The sequence below is a fragment of the Hirsutella rhossiliensis genome (genome assembly GCF_020360975.1).
Source record: "Hirsutella rhossiliensis strain HR02 chromosome Unknown scaffold00001, whole genome shotgun sequence".
NCBI classification, from domain to species: domain Eukaryota; kingdom Fungi; phylum Ascomycota; class Sordariomycetes; order Hypocreales; family Ophiocordycipitaceae; genus Hirsutella; species Hirsutella rhossiliensis.
The window spans coordinates 10,651,659-10,676,941 of record NW_025408667.1 but is presented as its reverse complement, the minus strand read 5'-3'; the positions used below and the strand labels follow the sequence as shown (position 1 = coordinate 10,676,941).

The following is a 25,283-nucleotide window of genomic DNA, read 5'->3' as shown; positions in this document are numbered from 1 at the left end:
ACTATTCTTATTATAATTGGATCGAGCATTAATATATGCAGACTTGGAAGCTCCCTTAGGCTCTGATACTTGAGCGAATAATAGCTTGATTCTTTCGTTTGAAAGCTGTATGACAAATTCCTTCATCTCCTGTGCAGCACGATCGAATAGTTCATCATTCCTCATTACTGTTTTCCCAGTATTCTCCTTAAAATAAGCTCCTATATCCTTGAATGACTGGCCTGCATTAGCACCAAGACTTGCAAGTCGAGACAAATCATCATCTCCTGCAGACATCCTGAAGTAGTTGTCCTCTGAGAGAATGCTGTTAGATCTAGTAGTTTCCTTTATCAGACCTACGAACAGTCTTGTGAGTGCCTTTGCATCTAGTGTAAAATCAGGCGACATTTTGTCGCCAAGTTTATGTTTAAACCCTGCTGGATTCTTACATTCATGGATAGTCACTCTATTCTTAGATTCAACGATACTTGATCGTATCCTTCCGGCACTATGACGAGCAGGGTTTCCTAGTGCATACATATGTATCTTCTTGCCTGATATTTTCAGGGATATTGATATTATATCACGTATAAACTCCTCCATTGTAACACGCTCCTTTTCGGAGTCGTTACTCATAAAGCTATATGTAGTACAAACATTTAGTAATACTATACCTTTGTTCAGATACTTCCAGCTATCTCTGAACCAGTCCCTAGATGTCTTATAGTCTAGATCAGAATTATTACATATGTCTAGTGCTAGAAAATGAACTATTGGAGTAGTACTCATCTGAAGATTAGGATCATATGACATAGCAGACGCGGCATATGGAAATATGTCAGTTGCATATGGTCTCTCTGCAAGAACTACATGCTCTACTGGAATAGCACATGGTATTGACATAATACCATGCCCCACCCCCCTTTCGGTAACACCCACCTTTCGGTAGCGCAATTGAAAAAAACTCCACCAAAAGTCTACCATTTCACTTACACCGATTGCAGCCAACTTTAAAGATATTCGCAAGCAGTCACTTGGAGCAGATAGAGAATTGACCGAATTCCAGTTTTTGGTAGTTAAATATTTCCACAGGGCGCTGTGGTCTGTGTGAATGTTGCGCGCGAAATTACCATTCAGCCGCGTAATCTTCCTCTCCCTCCCGACGATGATTATTCTCATTATTCCTCCACCACATGTCCAAAAAGACCTCAAAACGGCCTTGACGTGTCTACGTTGAGGCTAAAAACGCAACTGTCATATAGTAAATCACAAACAACGTCTTGTCACAGTATCGCGCCGCTCAAAAGTACGACATACCTCGGCAGCATGATTCTGACTGACAAAAGTCCAAGCAGCCCTGGTTGATCAGATCCAGGCTCGCAAACACTTGAGAAAGAATCATAAGGCTCGGTTTGTCTCCTATATCATCTGTCAAGAGTCTCTTGGCTCTGCTCCCTCCAATAGACCGATCCACGCCTGCGTGGAGACTCTAAAACGCAACTGAACAACAAGCGGACAGCAGGCCGCAGCCGGTCCACCAAATTCATCAATCGCCATCCGGAGATCAAAAACAAGCGTGAAAGACGTCAGGAAGCTAACAGGTTTAACACTTTCACGCCTCGGGCGGTTCACTGGTACTGCGATATCAGGGACAAGGGGTATGGGCGGATTAAACCGGAGAATATCGTGAATGTCGCCGAGGGCGGTATGATGTTGGCTTTGGTGAGCGTTTGAATTGCCGTTCATTATTCCAACTAACCAGCGTCTTTTCTCCAGGTTTGGAAAGTCTTGTGGTTTGCAGTACAGACCCAAAACGGAAGGCCCTGCTGAAGGGACCACAGTCCCGCAACTAGACCTCATTTATCGAAGCCATCACTGCGGATGGCCGTGCCCTTACTCCTGGTATCATTTTCAAGGGCAAAGAACTCCAGAAAGAGTGGTTCGTGACGGAATTCGGCAAAATTGCCGACCGGAATTACATTACCTCGCCGAACGGATGGATGGACCACCTGTCGCTATTGAGTGGCTTGAGAGAGTCTATTTGCCTGAGACGCAGCCTGCCGATGAGTCGGTGCTAGGCTGATCATATTAAATGGACATGAAAGCCATGAAACGGTGCGTTTCCGTATTTATCTCCCTAGAAATCACTATTAACCGGGACCAGGATGCATGGATGGCCACGTGCGTTTTGAACAACGTCTACTGCTGTTACCTTCCTTCCCACTGCTCTCATGGCCTTCAGCCACTGAATAACGGTGTTTTCAAGGCTTTCAAAGCGGCGCATCGGAAATAACTTCAGAATTTAACTTGTCTGACGGATTCTGCCCCCGTTGATAAGGTCAAGTTTATATGCGCCCATGCCAAAGCACGTGAGGTCGGAATGACAGCAAAGAATATGTTGTCCAGCTGGAGGGTCACTGGAAATTGGCCAATCTCACGATCCGAGGCATTCCGGCATGCAGATATTCACGCAGATCCGGTAGAGACATCTACAAATTCTGCGCCGCTTTTGGCTCCTGATGATACACCCAAGAACCAGCCGCCAGATTCGCGATTTCGAAAAGAACAAGGCTCCTAGCACTCGTATGAGTTACGCTGTGATCACTAGAGGCTCTGAAGCCCAAGAACAAACGGTTGCTGAGCACAGCAACAGAATTGCGAAGCTGGAGGCAGAAGTGGCCCGGCTGCAGAGAAGCAAGAAGAGGAGAGCGAATCAGAACGCGAACAGACGTTTTATGACTCTTAGTGAAGCTTTTGTGGCCCAGGAAGCCATTCCCCAAAGTAGAAGTCAAGAGATGCCCGTTGTGCCGAATTCTGCGATCGAGGAGGAGGTGGTCTCGGAGGTGGAGTCAGCTTCAGTGATGGAAGTCAGGACGGCACCTGAGGCCCTTTTTGTCACCACCAGATCCGGGAGAGTGGTAAAAAAAGCGCGGTGCAGATAGGAGCGTCCATTTATCTACGGAATGATATATTTTTGGTGTTTATAATCTCGAGTTCTGGTCATATTTCATGTAGTTCAAATGGTAGACTTTTGGTGGAGTTTTTTTCAATTGCGCTACCGAAAGGTGGGTGTTACCGAAAGGGGGGTGGGGCATGGTATATCTAGCAAGCGGTAATGATGCATATCTTTCTCTAGCAAGTATATTGATTTTAATTATTAGATCCTTGCATCTGGATCTCAAAACACTTGCAGTCTCTTCCATCTTATCGTATAGACTGCAGCATCGCTGCCCGCTATTCTATATCCTTAATAAAATCTGTTAGTAAAGGTGTCTCAAATGCTAATTCATTACTACTACTATAAGTACATAATACAGAGTGTATTCTCTTCATATATGCACAACAAAAACATAGATTCCAGTATCCTAGAAGGATTCGTGTCGGGCGGGTGCCAGGCAGAGGGTCGATGGGAAAGCGGGTTTGATGAACGGCCATGGGCTGTGTGGACGCTGGCTGAGACATCTCCATCTTGCTCTCGCTCAGGTCGTTGTACAAGCAGGCGCGCTTGCGCTTGGGGTAGTGAGAGACAGCCTGCCGTGATGACTCGTCGCCGACCATAGCTGCTGCGGTGGCGTCCGCTCCTGCTCCTGCGGCCAAGGACGACTCTCGAAAGCCTGCGGCTGGCGATGGCGCCGTCGCGGCTGCTGGCTCGTGGCCGCCGGCAGCGGAGGCAGCTGATGAAGACTTGGGCACTGTCGGCGCGACCTGCGGCTTGCTGTACTTCTCAGTGGCAGACTCCTCCATTGCGCACGGCTGGACAAAAGGCGAAGGGTCCGACGGCGAAGTGTCCTCTCTACTTTGGTTCGTTAATGAACAGCCAATCTGGTGCTTTCTTGCTTTCCCAGCCGACAGGGGCATAAGAGTTCAGAGGCGAGTCGCTCCGCGCCGCGGATGTTCCCTTCCTGCAAGGGTGAAATGAGTTCTGTTCTCGGTGTGTGGGCAGAACCCGCTCGCCGCCCGGCATCTGACGTTGGTTGGCCGGCCTCGCAAAATTTTGCATGTGGGCGGTCTTCCTCTACGCATCGTGTGACAGCTTCTCGTGGTATCTCTGCCGCTACCGCCGCCTACGCCGCTATGGAGTCAGTGTGTACTGCCGAGAATTTAACACTGAAAAGGACCCTGAAGACGCCTGCCACGCTACTGGCAAGGCACAAGGGTACTTACTCCCTGATAATACTTGATATGCGATAGAACGGCTACCACGTCGACCCCTTCAGGGTCGAAGACTCGGAGGATCCGCCTCGAGCCCGGGGCGAGGGTAAAGCGGACGTCGTACTCACCCGCCTGCAAGAGGTCAATGAACGCATGCAAGCAGTGATGGCTGCCTCGCAGCAACGGACAAGAGGAGGGAGCAAACGCGAAGCGACGACGTGTAATCTCTTTTCGCTGCGGTACGACAATGACTGAGCGTGCTGCCAGGCAGGCGACGCAGAGGCGGGAATGCAGGTCCGGTTTGGCCTATCAACCTCTTATTCTGCGGCGGGCAGAGTGGGCAACACGGCTGACGCTGAACAAAACGCAGTCGATCGCTTTCTCAATTATATGCCGCCAGCTCGATTTGATGGGACAAAATGACGGAGGCGATGTCGGCCAGCTCTGCCAGTTCGTCAGCGGCGAGGGCGGGACCGGCAAGTCGCGAATCATCGAGGCACTCGTCGAGTTGTTCAGTAGGAGGAGCCTTTCGAATCGCCGCTGATCATGGCGACGTCAGGGATTGCCGCAGTCCGGATCAACAGTATCACAATCCATTCCACATGCGGGTTCTCCAAAGACCAAGGGGCGGCCGCGAACACGGCGAGAGATCTCGACGAGGTGCGACTGCCAAGCAAGCGGATCGGTTCGTCCATGGCCAGTTTCGGATGCATTGGCAGAAGAAAGACGCGCTGATTATACCATGCGCCATCTTCGTCAGAACGTGTTTCCATGTCATACCGGTGCGCTGGTCTGTGAGCGGGGAAACGTTGCAACCCCGCGGTAGAGTGATGGTGAAGTCAAGACGTTCGTGGAGGGCTGGCATTACCAGATTACCAACTGTTGTAGAGACAAGTTGCGGGGAACGGGTTGAGCGAGGAAACTCGGGGTGTCGCTCCTAGACCCTTCCGCTGCTGCCTGGTTGGGGGCAGCAATGCTACTCGGCGCCAGCTCACTTTCTGGCTGCAGTGAAGACGATATTGCTTATTAAGAAGGGGTTGCAGTCCTTACAGCTCAGTACTACCAGCAGCGAGAAGTGAAGGTGCTGTCAGTCGCCCAAGACGAGGACTTGCAGGACTGTTGTGAAGCCAGAATCGGCCGCAGGTACGTAACGGGAACCCAGGCACCATGGGCGAAGGGTCTAGGAGCGACACCCCGCGTTTTTGTGCCCAACCTTCTCCCCCGAACTTCTCTTGTGCGACAGCTGGTAATTTGACACGTTAAAAGGCTCGTACTGTACTGTATGTACATACCGGGGTTCATGCAGAAAGACTGGCATCCAGCACAATGGTGGCTGCAGTTCGATGCAGGCAAACATCCGCTAATGCACAGGGAGAGAGGATGTGACGGGGCTACGATCTGCAGCTGCAATGCCGTCCAAATGACTCACACCACCCGTGCCGGGGACAGTCAGAAGCACCCACTTGCAGCAACGCACATCCACCTTGCGGTCACCACCTCGCATTGAGAACCAACTGCAGTATTAGGAGCAACACGGAACTATGGGTGATTATGTACATGTACCCAAAGTAGAGCTGCTGAAATGCATCTCGAAGCGGACGCTGTCTGGCAATGTAGATTCTGGCTCCTGGTCACTTTATCACCAACGACTCCGAGACCCCGCGTCGCCCAGCTTCCTTCCTCCTCCTCTCTCCTGTTGTACTTCATAGTACCTCGATACCATCATATCTACATTGCCTCCCCACTCTTCCCTCTGCGTACACCGATACTGCCATCAGGTCTCGATCCGGCAGCCGCAGGATGGCGCCGTCAAATCCGCTGAATGCGTTGCCACCTGCTCCGCCTGAAGGTCACATCGCATCCAGAGCATGCTCCGGATCGGCCAGCCTGTCTCGTGCGTCGTCGGCGGTAACATTTTCACCTCGTCGCTGGGGCTTATTGGGCTCGTAACAACTTTGATGTCATCGCTCTGCGAGCTGCCACGCTGCAGCCACATTGTGCTTCCACTTCCAATAGCACTTGTTCTGCAAGACATTGCGCTGCAGCCAGGCCCCACATCCTTTTCATGATGCACGCTCGTGCTGCAGGATGATAGTTAGGTGGGCAGTGAATGCCCTACAGGGGCGGGACACCTCCGATTGGCCTTAGAGGCCGGTTGTTGGTTCTTGGTTTGTTGCAGCCCTGTAACTAGTACTGTAACGGAGTCATACGCATACACGAGGCGCATGGTTCCCTTTTCGGCGAAGACTGCGTCTACATGGGAGCATGTCGTATTTTGAACTAGAACCGGGCGACAGTCGTGAGCTATTTGGCTTCCATATCGATAAGCGAAGACGAGTAATACTGCCCCAACTGCCGCTTCGCAATAAGAGGTGGAGCGAGGAAGGAGGCGACTTTGCCGCAGTCGCACAGCGAGCCTCATTCACGTGTTACACATCGAATGTATGTAGGGTTACTCAGTCGATGGGAACCAACTAATCTACAGACAATGTGTTTTGGATGCTGCCTGGACCTGCAGACTGACCTGTCACTCTCAAAATCCTACGCTAGCTCTTATCGATCGCACTAAGCCTCCATAGTCCAGATGACGTTCCTTCCGTCTGTCCACGCTCTGTGGTACGCTGGTGCATCCCAGTAGGTTAAAGTGGAGCCCAACAACGAACTGCGATGATGCATTAGCAGCACAGCTGACCAACAACGCAACGATAGTGCTCACCAATCACGAGTCATGAATAACCAAAGCGGCACGGGGTGCACTCTTTGTTGCCGCCGCCTTCCTCGTCCTTGACCATATTTTGCACTTATAGGGGGGGGGAATCAGGTTTCTGCATGGGACGAAAGAAAGTGGAGCAGAATGTGAGAGAGGAAGGTACGGCACGGTTAAAGCCTACGATTATATCTGCAGCCCTGAATTGAGTCACGTCAGGTTGGCGCATGGCGCTAATTACCCCGGTCAACCCGCCGACCAAGGTTCCCGTTGGGGGGCTCCAGCGCAAGCAGAGCGAATTTTCCGCCTGTTCTCGCCATCTTTGCAGCCACGTAGCGCACCCGCAACAACGTGCGCGCGGCTGCACTTCCGTAGGCAGGGGACGGCGGTCGAGGCGATTTTCATGGCATGGGTGTTTCGGATTTCAGTGGCCGTTTCGAAAATTTGGCCAGAAAGTCAAAGAATTGTTTTTTGCACGTATTCGCCTTGTTCTGGAGTACTTAAACACGCACGGCGACTTTTTAAACACGCACGGCGACTTAAGCCCCATTTGGAAGAGGACCCGCCACCAAAATTTGCCGCGCGCCTTCGGCTGCTGCAGCCGCCTGGAGCCGCCTACAGTAGCCCACCCGATCCTATCTGCATACATCACCAACGCCGGAAAATGCGTTCCTTAGAGTCGTTCAATTGAATCTATCAACAAGCCCGGCCTGACTGATCTTCCGATGTGCACACAATAGCGGAAGGTGCGTTTTTTGGCCGCCTTTGCCTACAGCCCGTGAGATCAACGCTGTGACTGTGACTGTGTGTGCGGCGGAGGATCTGTCTGACGCGGCGGAGGGCGAGGCACGCAAGGAACGAACGCGTGACCGGCCTGCCCGCCAAAATTGTATGGTGCTGTGTCCCTTAGGTCCCTGGCTGCCGGGCCTGCTCCCTGGCCGTCCCTTGCGACTGTGCCGGCGGCTGTGCCCACATGAAGCCGTCGTGATGTGCCTGTGCCGAGGGAGGCGGCTCCTGCCACCGTGAGGGCGTAAGTGGCATCGTGTAGGCGTAGGATGCCGGCGCCGGCACCTGTATGTATACAGGCACGTGTGATACTGGCGGTGGCATCATATAGTATCCCTGTGAGGCCGGCGGCGCCTGTGGAAATGAGGGCATCGTCGTTTGGTATCCCTGGAAGGCCGGCGGCACTTGTGATAACGGCACCGGCGTTGCTGCTGCCTGTGACTTGATGAAGTCGTTGATCTGCTGGCCAAGATCATCAACCCGGCTGCTCACGGAAGCAAGTGTATTCGACCTTTTGGTCGCGATCAGACTTGCAAATAGATAAATCAAATCAAATCCGGGGTCCAATTTGATTTGATTTGGATAGCAAAATCATGGATCTGATTTGATTTGATTTGATTTGAATCGATTTGGATCTCATTTGGATATCTGGATAGCCCCACTTTTTTCCCACGACAAAATACATTGAGCCGCTCCTATAAGGTCCGCTTTGATAAGGTCCGCTTTGAGGCGGCCTCTCTGAGCTGCGGCCATCTGTCCGGCAAGGCTAAATATTCTCTCCGGCTCTGAAGACATCGCCGGAATGGAAAGAGGTCGATTGCCATTCGCGACAGGCGTGGATATTGGCGTCTGCGGAGAAGCCAGTACTGGATGGGATTGTCCACAAGACAATCGCCCGGATCGGTACTGCCCACCCATTCTGCGTACTCGTCACGCATGGAGGACGGTGAGGGCGCAGGTTGGGCGCCAAGTTTCCTAATTGAGGTCATGAAGTCATCTAGGTCCGTTGTCTTCCTTGCAGCTGTGGGCTCCTCGGGTATCGTATCTTGCTCGACCGCGAGGGTTCGGTACTCCTCCCATATGCGCCATTGCAGCAGTCAAGTGCAGAGCTGTCCCATTTTGGCCATCGGCTACAAATATCTCCCCCCGTAATATGGCAGACGCACCCAAAGATATATTTCACGATCAAACGTGTCAGGTAAAACACAAAAGAAAGCTTGGTGACACGGCCTGGAAAAGCAACTGCCCGTAATTAGCGACCACTCTAGGCCAGGCAGGGCTGGCTCCCCAAAACTATTGGCCCAGGTCGCCATTGTGGGGCGTATCAAATAATCAGATATCCAAATAAATTTGGGTGTTGCGATTTGATTTGATTTGATTCAGCGCAGGGGCAATTTGATTTGATTTGATTTGGATAAATTTGATTTGATTTGATTTGATTTGATTATGATTTATCTATTTGCAAGTCTGGTCGCGATAGTGCCCGCGCCCTTTCTCTTCCTCTTTTGCGTCCCTATTGGCTGTGATCCGAGCTGTGCTGTAGCCTTGTGCTCCTCTTGCTCCCAGTTACTAAGGATCCTGCCCGTAGATGCCTCTAACGGAGGGAGCTCCTCGGGTCTGTTGTTTGCGCGCCGGCGCGGCGGGACAACGTTAGGATCGGGCTCGTGGTCTGCTTCGATGTACTGCCGTTGTTCAGGCTGCCAGCAAATTAGTATGAGCGCTATAGCTAGAGTGTGACACTTACTGTCATGCCGTGAATTAGCCAGTGGCTATCAATAAGATGTAAAGGGATCGCAGCGGCCTCGTCAGCCAGTATTAGATCACGGATTGTATGCCGGCAGGGCAGCCCCCATTGGTCTGTGAAGGCGCCTGTGCAAACCGATGGCCTCTGGCCGCTATTATCAGCCAGTTCGTCTCGTGCCAACTTGACTTGCTTGAGGATCTGATTCATCGGCTTCCAGCCTATTTTACGGTGCAACGACCTCATCATCGTATGCTTCCCCCATTCGACCTTCGCCCTTGTAAACTCGGTCTGAATCGACTCGCGATGGTTGGTCTGCCGTTCCGTAACTAGCTCTTTGATGTGCTCTTGCAGCTGATAGAGGTCGATAAAGCGGTTGCGTAACTGTGACTTTAACTCGTGATGAGTGCTCTCTACACGAGAAGTCACTGTAATGTCGTAGTTTCGGTGCCGTTGAATAGCGTATCGGCAAAACTGGGCACGCCACGGGTAGTAGGTCGTACGGAAGTAGTTGACGAGGGCTATAGCTGTTAATAATAATAGGGTAAATCAGTGCGAGGGTAATAGGGTCTGGGCTACCGTGCTGGTCAGAAAACTCTGTACAGAGAAGATCCCACTGCTCGTTACACTCCTCGGGCGTGCGTGCCCTCATGACTGATACCCAGGCATCACGAATACCATCAGCCGTGTGCTTGAAGGACCGTTGGGGCGGCGGCGGCGCTGCCTCGTTGCCTTCACGATCCGGGTCTTCTTCCCTGACGAACTGGTCTGCTAGCTGAGAGGCGTGTTGTATCTGTGCCTCGGCGGCACGGTCGATCGGTCGTTCTGGTCGGTCTGCATCGTGACTTGTGGCAAGGGCAGCCTCGGCGGCGAGGCGGATGTCTTCGTCATCGCCTCCATCTCCCATAATCTCGGTACCATCGAGGGTGCCTACCCACTTCTTCTTGATGTGGAGGACCACGTTCTTCATGATGTGCCAAGTGCAGAGTTGTTGCTGTGACTGTGGAAAGATAGCGTTGAGGGCGTTCTTAAGAGCCTCGTCGAAGTCAGTAATTATAACGCCTGGATGAGGGATATCAGCTTGCTCAGCAGCGGTATGTAGCTGTGAGAGCATCCAACTAAAGGCACCCTCATCCTCCTTGGCGGCAAGACCAAACGCAACACTATAACTTTGTGAAGTCCCGTAGTGCCAACGACCTGGAGGAGTGGCAGGTTGAAGCGGTTGACCTTGTACGTATTATCCATGATGAGAAGTTCAGGATTACGTTTCCAGTCAGCAATGCAGTCAGCGTATGTCCAGAATATCCTCCAGAGCTTGCCGTCAGGGCCACGGTTAACTGTAAAGTTGGCGACTTCCTCTAGTCTGGGCCTCGTTGAGTACGTCGATAAACGCTTGTGTAGATGTGCTGGCACCGTAACGGAAAAGACGAAGTTGTTGCTGGATGAAGGCTACGTCGGCAAAGTTGATGAGGACCTCAGGATAGTCTCGCTGGATCGTTTTCGCGATACCTTTGAGCGTATTGGCTGGGTTTTTGCTGTGGCCCTCAACAATCTCGTATAGCCTCTCGATACCAAATTTGCGTTGGCTGCGTTGACGGACGATAGAGGAAGCAGCAGGCGCAAAGAGAGGTTCGTGGGAGTGGGAGGCGGCCTTGAGAGTGACTCTGTATGACTGTAGGTCGATAGAAGCGGATAGTACTATAAAAGTCACATCCTGACTTCCTCGTCGAAGTCTTGTACTTGCCCTCGTTTTCTCGCCAAGGTCTGTAACCGCCACTGTATTGGCAGCGGATCGTGCCCTCTTTGCGCTTGGCCTTGCCGGCAGTCTTGCTATTTGCAACTGCCACGTAACCGCGAGCAAGCTCATCATCCTTGAGGGCTTCAAGGGCCTCGGCATAAGTGCAAAAAACCCTATTCTCGATAGGCTCGGGTTCAGGGCTATAGGGCTCGGTCGGCTCGATCGTAGTCATCGTGGTGGCGGCGTTGTGGTTGTGTTGAAAAGAGCGGTAATGTGATGATAGCTTCAAATGCAATTGCAGGTGCTACCCGTGCCACGCCCCACTTTAATTTGGAACTCGCGAGCTACGGGTAGGAAAGGCGTGACGAGGAGAAGAGACACAATGCCGCGGAAGAGCAAGAACAGCACCAAGCGCAACTCGAACCAATTCGAGTTGCTCGATGACGAGGAAGACGGTACGAACGACAATGTGGCCTGTAGCATCGTGGCCAATTCGACAAGCGCGGCCGACGCGACAAGGACCAGCGCCCGCGGTCGCCCTCTGAAACCGACGCTGCAATTCGACCCTGAACCGCGCCCATCACGAAAGAAATCCGCCGTCCCGAAAGCGAAACCGACGAATGCCGACCCCAATGCCAACGAGGATTCATTGGCGCGAATCGAAGCTCTCCTGAAACGCGTCGAGGAGCGGGCCGGAAGGGCGGAGAAACGCGTCGAGTCTCTGGAAGAGTTCATTCGAAACGAGCTCTTCCCACGCGTCGCTAGCCCTCCGGAGTCCGCCACTCCAAGTGCGCCTCATCAGCAACAGCAACAGCACCTGCCACTTTCGCCACCACCCTCTCCGGTCCCAGGGCCACTGCCTGGCATTGGCTTAGACGTGAGTCGGGTCCTAGACAGCGACATAAAGGAAGGCAACGCCGGCACTATTCGTCGGCGCGCGAACGCTGCCCTCGAGAAGTTGGGTGTGACCTGTCTGGGCGTCAATTCTAAGGGAAAAGGGCGTTTTCGGCTTCTCTTTCGAGAGACGGACGTCGATAAAGTACGGCAGAACGACACCTGGATAAAGACACACTTCGACAAGGGAACGCTATATGGGGAACAGTGGTACCCTCTACGGGTTGATAGAGCCCATCGTGGGGTTGCGACGGATGATATCGGATGCGCCGTGTTTGAGCGGATGAACGGGGTGAAAGTGCACAAGATGCGATGGCTCGGGACAGCGTCTGTCGACAAGGAATACCGCTCTCTGGTGGTACACCTGGATAAGAAAGAGGAGGTGGACAGGTTGCTTGCACAACGAACGGTTGAGATGGCGAATGGCGAGTGTGCATACACGCGACCATTTGTTCAGGGACTTCAACCAGCGAGATGCTACCGTTGCCACCTCTACGGACACTTGCATTATCGCTGCAAGGCGCCAGCTCCGATCTGTGGACAGTGCGCCCAACCGGGCCATTCTGCGTCGACTTGCACCTCGGACGTTTTTAAGTGTGCAGCGTGCGGTGGAAAAGGAGCACACAAGGCTACAGATCCTGGGTGCCCGGTATATCGCCGGGAACTCGCCAAGTTACGACCGTCGCCCTACTAACATACATCCTCTGTCTTAACCTTTTCTTTTCAGCACAAACCCTCTACCTATACCTGTGGTTGCCCCACAGCTGGTAGGTTAGCTACACCGGACGGCTAAAGGCAGGTGGACTCTTCGTCAAATGCGGCGGAGGAGAGTGGTCTGTACCTCATCAGACAGGCTCCAGAATTGGAAAGGGACAGGTCAAGTGAGCAAGAGACGGATTGAAGGATGTAAGAGAAATTCAGGGATTAGATCGGGACGAATTCCTTGGGCTCGGAACCGAGTATTGGACAGCTCTAGATTAGGCTTAGCGAGTCTGACGCAGTGCCTCTGACTATCGTCAATGGCGGAATATATTAAAAAAAAAAAAAGGCGTGACGAGGCAGGGGGCTAGGCCGGGCGCGGTAAAGAAAGCGCTCGTTGGGAAGGCGCGCGGCAAATTTTGGTGGCGGGTCCTCTTCCAAATGGGGCTTAAGTCGCCGTGCGTGTTTAAAAAGTCGCCGTGCGTGTTTAAGTACCCGTGCCACGCCCCACTTTATTTGGAATTCGCAAGCTCCCACCTCCTAAAGTTGGTGCTCACCACCAGTATCCCCACACCACCGGAATACCCAGAATTTCGACTCCCCGACTTCAGCATCCCTATATCTTAACCAATTCACGATCTCGTCGATAGCCGAAATGGAAGCACGTGTACAAAACGCTCTTCGATATATTGAAAATTTTCCCGGTGCTAAAGTCGCAACCGTAGCGCGAGAATTCGGTGTAACACGTGATCGATTGCGATACCGTCTTCAAGGCCGACCTCCTAAAACTGGCCAGCGAGCTAGAAATACGAGGCTTTCCGAACCAGAAGAGAAGGCCCTATGTCGCTATATCGATCGTTTGGATAATATAAACCTTGCGGTACGCGTCGAGTTCGTTACTGACGCGGCAAACTGTATCTTGCGCGAGCGGTCTAGCCAGCGCGACGCTCCTACCGTGGGGCCAAACTGGACTTCTCGCTTCTTAAAGCGTCACGGCTACTTCAAAAAGCGCCAAAAAAGGCTTCAAGCAGAGCGCCAAGTCTCCGAGAATCTTACACGAGTTAACCAGTATTTCCAGCATCTTCGGCAGGTTATCCAAGACAATGGTATACCTCCTGAGGATATCTGGAATATGGACGAGACTGGTTTTCGCATCGGGGTTGGAAAAGACCAGCTGATTGTGACAAAACGGAGGAGAGCTCATTATTTTGGCATTCCTGAGAATAGGAATCCGCTACTGCGATCGAAGCTATCTCGGCGAATGGGAGGTTGTTCCGGCTTTTTTGATACTCGCTGGCCAGATGCACATGGCTTCATGGTATCAAATACCTGAGCTAGATCCTGACACAGTTATTCGACCCACGCCTACTGGTTACTCAAACGACGTGATTAGTCTGGAGTGGCTCCAGCATTTTGACAAGCACTCGGAAAAAAGCTCAAGAAGCTCGAAGCGACTTCTAATTCTTGATGGTCATGGCTCTCACCATACCAGGCAGTTCATTGAATACTGCGACAACCACAATATTATTCCCTTCGGCATGCCGCCTAATCTCACGCATGCACTTCAGCCTTTGGACGTTGTCGTTTTCCAGCCCTAAAGCACTATCACGCCAAGGCTTTAGATGTCATGGTTCGAGATGGCCTCGTCAACATAACCAAGCTTGAGTTTCTCTCCTGCATTCAACAAGTACGATTGCATGCTTTCAAGGAGAGTACTATACGCTCCGCATTTCGCAAGACAGGAATCTTCCCATTCAATCCACAAGTAGTACTTCAATGTTTGGAAGCTCGTCAAGCCACGACACCCACACCTCCTCCCAATTCAGGACCACACTCCTCACCTTTCGAGACACCATTGACTCTACGACAAATAAACAAGGTAGCGGACAAATTAGATCTCGTCCTTGAAGACGATAAAGCCTGGATCCCGACTTTTCTCACGATCTCAGTCGATTTATTCGAGGATCGCTATCTCTGGCGACTGAGCTCGTGCAGACTAAAAGGGACTTGGGACGAACCAAAATGGCGGAGCGGATCCAAAAACAACGTAAGGCTATGAAGAATATACAGTTACAATCAGGAGGAGTATTGTCAGTGGCCCAAGGACGGGAAATGGTGCAACAAAGGGAGATGATCAGATTGCTAAAGCAAGGAAGGTAGTAGAAGACGCGGAGAAAAGGCGCATAACGCACGCAAGCGATGGTTTGAGGAAGCAGCAAAAAGGCACGCCAATGGAGGTTCAGGAAGGTTAGAACGAGTGGAAGTACGCGATTCTGAGCGTGGTACGCGGTGGTTGAAGCGATTCTAGGTCGGGGAGTCGAAATTCTGGGTATTCCGGTGGTGTGGGGATACTGGTGGTGAGCACCAACTTTAGGAGGTGGGAGCTTGCGAATTCCAAATAAAGTGGGGCGTGGCACGGGTACTCCTTGTTCTGTGCTGAGCCAGTTAAGAAGCGGCAAATCATGGTACCCCCCTGGCGCACGAACTCCACTGATTGGCGCACTGGCGTTCCCGCTTATTGTCGTAAGGCAGAATTTCGGTAATATAGCATGTTGTTGGAACGCGAGCAGGAAGGGCGGAGTAGGTCACCTGCCAGGTCACGTGGGGCATTCGGCTGAGATGAACCAATCAAGTATGACGAAGAAGCTCTAGGCACCGCCTCGCAGATCATAAAACGAGCGATCACCCCACAACTATTTGTTACACCTTCCTGCGATCTTCCTACACGCTCTTCATGCCTGAGGCCGTCCACCGCGATGGCCGAGCCGGTAGGACTGGCTTCCGGGCTATTGGCCCTGGCTACGTTCGCCTTCCAATCCAGCATTACGCTTTACAGCACTGTCCAGAGTTTTCGAGACCATCCCAAACGTGTGCGCGATCTCATTGAGGAGCTTGAAGCTTTGAGCGGAGTCTTAGGCCCACTTACGGAGACGGTCAGTGCCGTCCATACTGTCGACCTCTCAGCGCTCGATCGACCGTTGCTGCGATGCGGCCATGCCTGTGCAGAGTTCAATCAGGAACTCATGAAATGCGTGTCGCAGTCCGGGGACTCAGACGACCTTTCGGGGGTGGGCTAAACTCAAGTACATGGGTGATGATATCGACGGATTTAGGCGGTTGTTATCCGGCTACAAGTCGACAATCACTATTGCCCTCACTGACGCCAATCTGTACGTTTCACGGTCTGCAAGCCACCACCCTCCATAAAATAAACCATTCAGTAACAACTCTAATGTTTATGCTGTGAATGTAGCCGCGTATGCTCTGCCACCGCCGAGACCATTCGAAGCTACAAAGACCTTGTCGAGACAGCGCACAGTGACCTCCGGGCTCACCTCGAAAGTATCGACGAGAAAATAGGTGTCTTTCTCGCAGACGCCATATCGGAGACCGGCTCAGGCGCGCCAGAATTGCAAACCATGCAGGAAGAGCGATTGAGCACGCAGCGATGCCTTGAAATTTGTGACCAACTGTCGAAGCATATCGATGAATTTCAGCTGGCCACCAAACGCAGTGGAAGCTCGTCCGAAAATGAAGAGACAGCTACGTTCCCCGAAAAGGTCGTCAATGAGGGTCTGAATGGGTGCAGGAAGACCCTTGACAACACAGTCGTGAAACTGGGACAACACGAGAAGGATTTGTTCGATCGCTTGATGGGGAAAAAAATACTGCGCCACGCCTTGCACTTTAGTCTTTAGGGCTGTGGTGCAAGGCGTACAATCAGCCGAAGGCTGCGAGTCTGGCTACCAGTCAAGCAGTCAGTCACTGAACAATCAGTACAGTATCTACAATCATACATTCATCTGTGCCTTGAAAATGTCGATCTTGTCGCCGGTAGCATCAAGTGGAGTTACGTAGACCCGTCGCCTATCTTATACGGATTCTGGGTAAGAACCTGTCGTTTGCGAAGTTGTTGATCCTTCATTTTCATCTTAATTCCTTCCGGCGGCGACGCATAAGTCAGGTGATTGCGGTCAAACGGGGCATCCAGCATCAGACCCTGCAGCGTTTTCACACGCGAGACGGCCACGTAGCTCAAACCGGTCTGAAAGTCACGGCACGACAGATCCGTCACGATCATGTCTTCGGTGATGCTCTGCGACTTGTGAACTGTAATGGCGTAGCACACGATCAGGGGAAACTGCGTACGAGTGCAGAGTGTGGCTCCGACGAGGAAGTCCCTGTCTACTGGCAGAATCGGGACAATCTTCCTGCCATCTGTGGAGGTCAGGAATACCGGCCCCGTGTACCGGTACTTGTCAAACTCCATCATGATCACGCAGGGAGGGTCTCGCATGGGGTCAGCTCCAGGCGCCCACGCGATATCGTATACTGTACCACGTGCACCGTTGCAGAGGCCAACCGGCTGCCAAAGGTTGGACGTCAGCATCAGACGGGCGCCAATGCATACGGGAATCTGCTTCGCAAGGTTGCCTGCCTTGTCGTCAGGAGCAGCAGCAGCACCGGGGCCAACGTTCTTAGCCATGACCTGGATGACAGGCCGGCCTAGGCGGTCGAGGTGGTAGTGGTTATATTCGTTCACCCTGTCTTTCGTGGCGTATACTCGTAGGGAATTGACGAACTTGGCAACCTCCTGATCGTCCAGCTTCGCCTGAACACGGCTGGAGAGGAGCTTCCAGGACTCCATAGAGAGTTGGAGCAGCCGCAATTCCTCAAGAGCTGAGCGAAACGCTGCCTGATCGTCGCCGCGCTGACGCTGGGCAACCTTCAAGAAAACCGTCTTGTCGAAGCGCCGATATGCGTTCCTGCCCTTGATCTCTACCCCCTGCACCTCCTTGTCGTAATAAAGAGGCTTCTGCAGTACAGGGGGAAGCTGAAAGAAGTCGCCAACCAGGAGGATATTAAGACCACCAAAGAACTCCTCATTTCTATTCGGGAACGCCTCACGGAGACGGTCATCAATCCATGACAGCTGTCGCAGACCAGCATGCTCTTCTCATCGACGATCAGGTACTTGACATCCTTTAGCTTCTTCTGGAGCTGAGCTTTGTCGATCGCTGACAGGGGCTTGAAGTCCTTGTTGATGGGGAGGTGCAGCAGGGAGTGCAAGGTAGTGCCCGATATCTGATTTCCCGCAACGCCCGTGGGCGCGGCACGCCAAACAGGCGTCCTCTTCCGCCCGAGGCGGCTTGGAGGTGCGCCGAAAGCAGATTGATGAGGTATGATTTGCCCGTGCCACCGCCGCCGTCCACATGGAGTAACAACTGGGAACAGGCCTGGGTCAGAAAGTGGCCCATCACCGTATCGTACACTAGGCGCTGCTCCGGATTCAGGGAATCGCGAGCCTCCAGCGGCTGATGATCCACATCAAGGTGAAGGGGTTTTCGGCTTTGCGTTGCTTCCAGAAGTCGCCCTGGAGAATGCCGTCATCGGTATACCGTCCAACGTGGGAGTCCAGTCATAATTCACGTCGACATCTCGCCGGCCCAGCACGTCGATATCCTCCTCCTCCAGCGGATGGTCTGGCAGCATACGGGCGAGTTCATGCCAATCTTCCTCCACGACAGGCTCTTCGTGCTCCTCCCGCTGAAACTCATCGTCCTCTGCCTGCAGCTCATTTGCTCCCACCTCGCCGTAATGGTCGTCCTCATGGAAATGGTGTCGCTGCCGGCAGCACTGGTACGCCGCCGCAAAGGACTCAAACGGCTGCCCGTCCACAGCAAGCAGCTCCTCCGGAGAGCGATGCGGATGGGCCATCATCAACTTGACACGGCAGAAGTCATGAAACTGGGGTGATGCCTCCGCTGACCTGTACCGAGGAAGTAGGACAGGACCCTCTTCTTCGCGTTCGCACCGAGTCTCCTCCACGTCTTGAGATTGTAGGACTGCAGGTACTCGAGATAGGTTATACTCTCATGTTGGTCATTTCTCTGCAGATATTTCCGGTAGCTGCCGACAGCCTCACTGACATCCTCGTCGACGCGGAACGACCGCACATGCTGCTCCAACGGACGGCAGTCGACGTACACAACCATCCGAGTGCCTTCCTGCAGAGGATGTTGAGCAGCAAGTGGGAAATTTCCTGCGCTGAATAATCTCTCGGCAATCAACTTATTCATAAGGCGAGAGGAGAAGGACAACAGGGGCTGGTGGTGTGCTGTATGCGGCAAAACCTGATCTGCGAGCTTGCAGTAAGGCTCCGTCTTCTTCTCCGATTTGCTGCAATACTTGGCAGCATACGTAATGACTGCCTGTAAGCTGGTGCAGGGCGATATGTCGATATTGGCCAGCCAGCCCAGAATGATGGCAGGATTGAAGTGGTTCATGAGGCTGTCGTTGCGGGCTGCCTCGAAGATGTAATATGACTTACCTTCTTTCCTGATGACTGCGGCTAGCTCCCGCAAGGCACGGGGGAAGTTGAAACGACACTCCCTCTCCGGATCGGCGACATTGGCCGCCTCGATATCGGCTGCAGCCCCTGCATATCGTTCGCCAGGTCCCCACTTCTCTTTCGGACCCGCAAGCAGTACGCGGTATTGCATCTGTGGCGCTGGCAGCGGTTGACGATTTGCGAGAGCCGCAGGAATGTCATCTCTACGCCCAGCGGATCCACACTCAGGGGATTCCCTTCACCCTGGGGCATTGTCCTGTTCGGCTCCGGGTTAATGGCAGTGATGTGGAATCCCCACGTGCGTGCAAAATGGTCGCGAGCGGTTTCATCCCTCATGTCGGCTACCGGGCCATTCTCCATCCAGTACAGACCGTGGTTGTGTGGACTCCCACGCCCTTGCCATTCATACCGGCCCCAGTAATCCGTCACGTTAAACTTCGTTCTCAACACGATATCCCGAAAGAGACAGTATCGGCGGTGAAAGTGGAAAGCAGCAATGTGAGGTTCTGCCGCAACAAGTACCGCGACAATGCCATCCTTTCCGGCTCGGACGCGCCCAGCCATTCTTCATATCGGGGCATGTGTTGGTAGAGGCTCCGCCAGTGTAAATCAGCCGGGCTAAATGTGATGAATGCGCCAGGACAACCCAAGCTGTAGGCATACGCCTCGAGGTCCTGCCTCTTTCTATTCCAAAGGGTCGCGTACCGCGAATCGACACCGCATGCCTTGTGATCGAGTTGATCAGCGCCTGCGCCCGTGGATCCTCAGCGTGTTCGAGCGCCTGAATAAGCTGCTCTCGCGTGAGCGGCTCACGGGTGCCATCGTGTTGCTTCACGAAGAATTTGGACCTCGCACGTGCTTGGGACCGCATCAGGGTGTTGAATGCGACAAAGCGGAAGGTTGGATGGCGCGCAAAACGGCCGTCGTGCCACCGCATCGCGTGCTCGATGTAATCCTTGTACTCAATGGACCGCAAGCGAGGCTCCACAAAGTCGGCTCTGCCGTCTGGAAACAGGCAGGGGAATGCCAAGGAGAGCAGGGCATGAGAGTGATTGAACTCATTGATCGGCGTGTGCCGTATGTTGGGAAGCTGGAGCTCGTGCCTCGCCTGCCCTGGAGAGCCTGTGGCAAGGGGTTGCCCCGCATCCGCTTCGGATTCACCCGCGAGAATAGACCGCAGAGCATCCAGCTCCGTGTCCTTGGCCAACAGGTCAGGCACCGCAGCCGCATCCTCTAGGTCAGGCTCTGCCTCCTGATCTTCCTCCGGTCCCACATCGGCAGCCTCCACCTGACTTTGGGGGATGGCGTCCACCACATTGCCGTCCTCGGGCAGTTGGCTCAGTCGCTCGTCGTCGATCGCGATGGATCGATAGCCAGGATGATGATGGCGCAGGTAGTCTAGCCATATCATAACCGCCTGGCGACGCACGCGGAACTGGCGGGTGAATTGCCGGCTGAGATTAGCGTGTGACGACGTGTTGGCAGGACGCAGCAACACCGTGTTCAACTCCCGCGGCAGGAGAGGGAGCTGGTTGTACACCAAGCCAACCTCGCGGAGAAAGTGAACGACGTGCCCTCGATACTTGTACTGCTGCCCCCGCACAAGCATAATGTTCACGTGGACATGGACACGAGCAATCAATGCCTCTTCGGTAGGTGTGAGCTCGGGCAATCGGGTCGGTACGGGGCCAAAGTCGAGCTGGTTTTCCGCAGAGAAGAAGTAAGGCTCGTCGGGGCCACGTTTCTCATCCTTTCGATAGCAACGCGAACAAATGCCGTCATAATCTATTTCCATCTGAAACCAACACTCGCGGCATCGGCTGCAGTATTCCATCTGGTCATTGTTGAGCTTGGTCCAGAACTCACGGAGGGTGGCCCTATCGCAGTCCGTCAAGGCCCAAGCATCCAGGTCGCCAGTCCACGCCGGATCTTGTGCACGGAAGACCGCCATTTCTTCCGGTGGAATTATCACTGGACTTCGAATACGCCGTGGCGGCCGCGACAGTCGATATTGCCGTCGAGGTTGTCTCTGGATTCGCCTTCCCGGTTGTCTCGGCCGCCCTCCTGTGCCAGGGCAGGACCACGGCGGCCGCGTCTTGGCCGCGCAGACGGCTGCTGCAAGCGACTACGAACAGGGCTTTCATACACTGAATCGTTATCGCTGTTCTCGTCTTCGTTCTCGGCATCGGGTTACAATCAGCCCCTAATTGTTCACGGTAGCGACGCGGTCGAGCGGGGAAAGCAGCAGGTTGAAATAGTCCTCGGCGTCCATATCGGGTTCGGAAAACTGGTCTCTATTTCCTTCCTTGGCTACCTGATCCCCATTCGGCTGCGGCCGATCTCGACTCGCATCTACTTTCCCTGTTAGCCCGAACACACTGCTGCAACGAAAACACAAGGGACATCTTATCCAGGACACCCGAACCTTCCGAGACGCCGAGTTGAGATATGGAAGGAGTCAGGGACACAGTCTCCCCTGCACGACGTCGTGATCGATGGTCGCGCTGGATAGCGGCCAGCTTAACCCTAGCCCCTGCGGTAGAGATCATCTTGCGATACCTTCCGCCTTTGTGAAATCTAGCAGCCAGGTAAGAATAATTCATTCTGGTTGCGTTGCCTCGGGCAGTCGATGGATCAAAATGGGAGGCGACTGGATCGGTCGCTGGCTGCTCAGCAGGTGACGGGGCCAGCGCCCGGAAGAACCGCGAGCTTTGTTGGGTTGGTGGAATTGGCGTTCCCAGCTCTATGTGCGGCTGGCTAATTGACTTTTTGAATAACGTCATAGCTGCATGAAGTCGTCGTAGCTTCTCCGGCGAACTAGGCTGGGTTCCCGATCTCTCGCTGGGAGGCGACAGGTCAGCATCTGCCTCGACTCTTTTCACGCTAGCTCTCCCAGGCGAGGAAGGACGGGCGGCGAGGTCCCTCAACGTCAGAATCGCCCCTCGGGATCTTGAACACTTCACTTCGTTAGTATTGAATGTCATACGGAGCGGGAAGACAGAGCTGACATGAGAACTGCACCGACTCCGACAGTCCAGGCAGTTCTTGGTGTTCCCGCCAGTTTTCCGTTTGCTCACGAGTCACCTGCCGGTTTCTTCTCGCCACAGCGGGCACAGACGATCGAAGCCAAGTCAACTTGGAGCCCTTGAGTAGACCTAGAACTCATTATTCAGCCGAAGGCTTGAAGCAAGATATCAAGACGAGTTGGGTCAGTGAAGTTTCCATGTCACGCGACATTCCAAGTCACGCGACATTCCAAGTAAACAAACCGGGACCCACTTTAGGAGCCGTCATCCAGTTGCTGATCGTTTTGCGACCGTACATACAAATTTGGGACCAATCAGAGCCCAAGAAACTTATGACCCCTGTCTGCACCAAATCCTCATATATTGGGAAACTTATTCTGATTAATGTATAGTCAGCCTTCGGCTGAATAAAGAAAGTGCCTGCTTCTGAGGGGGATACTTCCGAGATTGCGAGGCTGCGTGAAGAATGGGAAAACGCGCGCCAAAGCTTGAGCATTTGTTCTGAAGCAAACAAGCGCTTAAAGGAAAACATTAGCGTTATTGACAACTACGCTACAGGCGACGCCATGCAGTTCATGGTTTCGACTGACGGAAAGACGATTCACGGACAAAACAAGGGACTTGGATGGAGGAGCAGGCAAGTAGGGGGTCACCTTAGTGATGAAACGGTCCGGCAGATATCACGGGACATGATCACACTTAATATCCAAAGGCCCAAGGAGGAGGAATCTCAATCGCAAGACAATGCGTATCCTGGACCTGATGTCGGTGCCAAAACAGAGGCCAGGTCCCAATTTGGGGCAAGGTACGGGCGAGGCTTCATGCTATCGCCTGTAAGGGGCTACGCCCCTATGTGTGGATCTGGCATAGCCAGACTAGTCACGTGCGAGCGCCACGGACACGACTCCTAAAGGGAGCGATGTAGACACGTCTCCCTTTTACACTCTTTGTAGCTCAATTTACATTTCGTGACGTTATTTAAATATACGCCGAGCCGATCCATATCAGCTAGGCATAGGAGGAATGGCGTTGGCACGTTGACTATATGAAAATCAACCTCTCCCACTGGTGTGTTCAAGGTGATCACGCCAAGTGGTGTTTCCAATCTTCCTGCACCAAATCTAACTGGTTCGGGCTTGCGATCATCACGGAATTGGACTGGGGGCATCTCTCGTTGGAGAGCACGCAGTTGTTCGATTCCTCCCGTCGATATGCATGCCGCACCTGTGTCCGGCATGATTCCTTGGAACGAGTCTTGAGAGTAACGATCTAGTATGAATTGTGTGGGTTCGTCACTGTTGAATAACTTGATGCCTACTGAGAGATCCGATGATGGAAAGCTTCGTTGGACAGAAAGGTCGCAGCAGCGTAGAACGATTCATAAGGGTCAGAGGAGTCAGAATCATCGGATTCCTCGGTGCTCGAGTCATCCTGATCCTGTGATTCCCCTTCATAGTCAGCCAAGAACATAGCATACGAACGAGATTGACCGTGGAAGCCTCTCTCTCGTAGATACTTCTCTTTGGCTGCTTTTCTCTCGTTTTCAGGATGTCTCGTTGAGAAACAACCTTCCTTGCCGCAAACGTAGCATTTCTTCTTCCAATTTGGCTGACGCCTTTGTGATTGACCTCTTGTTCCGCCGGAATTTCGCTGAAATTTGCGATCCACGAAGTGCTGATCATGTCCTCTATCCAGGTCTTGGGGATATTGGCCACTGGGTTGTTCAGATCGTTCATCTTGCATGGCAGATAGCGATGATCGAAGCTGTGATGCCAATCCCTCAAATGTAGGTGCGGGAGAGTATATCGCGAGTCGGAATTCAGGCACACCACGGCACGCCCTGAGCGTTGCATCGATCAGGCCACCTTCGCCGCCAGACTTATCCCCGAGTGCTCTCCTACAGAGCCGCAATTTCGTAAGAAGGGCCTGGAGGACCTCGTCAGATGACTTACCGGGCATCTCAGCCCGAAGTCGGCTGAAGGTGAGGGTGCTCCAGTGGGTATGATACATCTTCTGGTTGATTTCGGTGTCAAAGTGCTCTTTCATCTTCTGATACATCTCAGCGAAGGTTAAATCAGTGCTGATTTCGTGTAGAAAGAAGGACTGAGCTTCCTTGGCCAGAATCGAAGGGAAAACACCATGGAATTTAGACGGAGGAATGTTTGCTTGACGGCACACGCTCATGAATTTCCGGATCTTGTCATCGAAGATATCGTATGGTTCGCCGGTATAGGCTAGTTTCTTGTCCCATATCTTAATGAATCTAATCGTGAGATCGGCCTCAACTTCCTCGTTCTCGAATCGAACAGGTGGAATGCTCGTGTATGCATCTCGGAAGTTGGTAGTCCGTACGGGGAGCGTCTGCTGATACCGAGGATTCGCGCCATTGATGCTGAGGCTCTTGCTGAGCGGGTTGATGGGTCTCAATGATCTGAGGGGATTCCGGTTCCGCCGGTCGGGTAATAGTTGGCTGCTGGATTACTACCGGTGCCGGTGACGATATAGCCGCTTTAACAGTTCCTTGGAGCAGCTTCTGTTTCACCTTATATGCCACGGTGTTTTCAGCAACCTCTTGACCAAGCAACTCGTTCTCATCCCATTCAGGAAGTTCGTTACTTGTTAGAAGGCCACATAAAGCTCGAGAGATGCTAGAGTTGGCCTTGCCCATATAGATCCCCCTAATTCTGAGAAGCGTCCGGAGTCTTGATCTAAGGCGTGGGTTGATTAGTTCGAAGTCATCATAGCTCCATCCCGTGAAGTCGTTATACAGATCCCAAGCAGGGCAATTCCGTGGTTACGTTTATCCACCGTGTATGTTGCCACACAGCCTAAGAAGAAGCTGTTGCGGTGGACAAGGGAGGAGCTCTGGGTGATAGGTTCGTTGAGGAAATCCGCGTCGAAATGCCTGATCGGGAGTGAAGGGCTCCACGATCGTCAGGTTCCGTTCAACGAGTTGCCTGTCTTCGAGAGACACGTTGGCCGGGGTATCCTGGGCTGTTGCCGGGGCTAGTGCGGCAGATGAATTGTCAGACATATTGACAGGCTGTGTGCTGAGAAACAGGGCACAGGGTGTCAATGAGGTTATCAATGTGCGATAGGGCACGCCTAAGGGTCGCTGATGACAGCAAAGCTTAGGCACGGTTGGATAACTAGAGTGGGCTCTGATGCAGAGTCTTCGTAGCAATCCGCGCGTTGTAGCAACTATCCTA

At 52.9% G+C, this 25,283-nt stretch overlaps 3 protein-coding genes across 3 annotated transcripts; 1 reads left to right on the top strand and 2 right to left on the bottom strand.

Annotated features, from left to right (window-relative positions):
* Positions 1-9,075: 9,075 nt before the first annotated feature.
* On the bottom strand, positions 9,076-10,335 carry HRG_01328 (uncharacterized protein; the record flags this gene model as incomplete). The annotated part of the gene is made up of 3 exons (XM_044859799.1): positions 9,076-9,321; positions 9,504-9,892; positions 9,945-10,335. The coding sequence occupies 3 exons, from the start codon at positions 10,333-10,335 to the stop codon at positions 9,076-9,078; spliced, it is 1,026 nt and encodes a 341-aa protein (XP_044726199.1).
* A 5,117-nt stretch (positions 10,336-15,452) lies between these two features.
* Positions 15,453-16,394, top strand: HRG_01327 (uncharacterized protein; the record flags this gene model as incomplete). The annotated part of the gene is made up of 3 exons (XM_044859798.1): positions 15,453-15,629; positions 15,751-15,866; positions 15,950-16,394. The coding sequence occupies 3 exons, from the start codon at positions 15,453-15,455 to the stop codon at positions 16,392-16,394; spliced, it is 738 nt and encodes a 245-aa protein (XP_044726198.1).
* A 152-nt stretch (positions 16,395-16,546) lies between these two features.
* HRG_01326 (Beta-ketoacyl synthase) lies at positions 16,547-20,999 on the bottom strand (the record flags this gene model as incomplete). Its single annotated transcript, XM_044859797.1, has 15 exons — positions 16,547-16,877; positions 16,947-16,986; positions 17,035-17,062; positions 17,135-17,185; positions 17,240-17,512; positions 17,641-17,781; positions 17,897-17,921; positions 18,003-18,070; positions 18,127-18,420; positions 18,492-18,542; positions 18,627-18,987; positions 19,188-19,554; positions 19,701-19,732; positions 19,774-20,833; positions 20,915-20,999. The coding sequence occupies 15 exons, from the start codon at positions 20,997-20,999 to the stop codon at positions 16,547-16,549; spliced, it is 3,207 nt and encodes a 1,068-aa protein (XP_044726197.1).
* Positions 21,000-25,283: the final 4,284 nt, after the last annotated feature.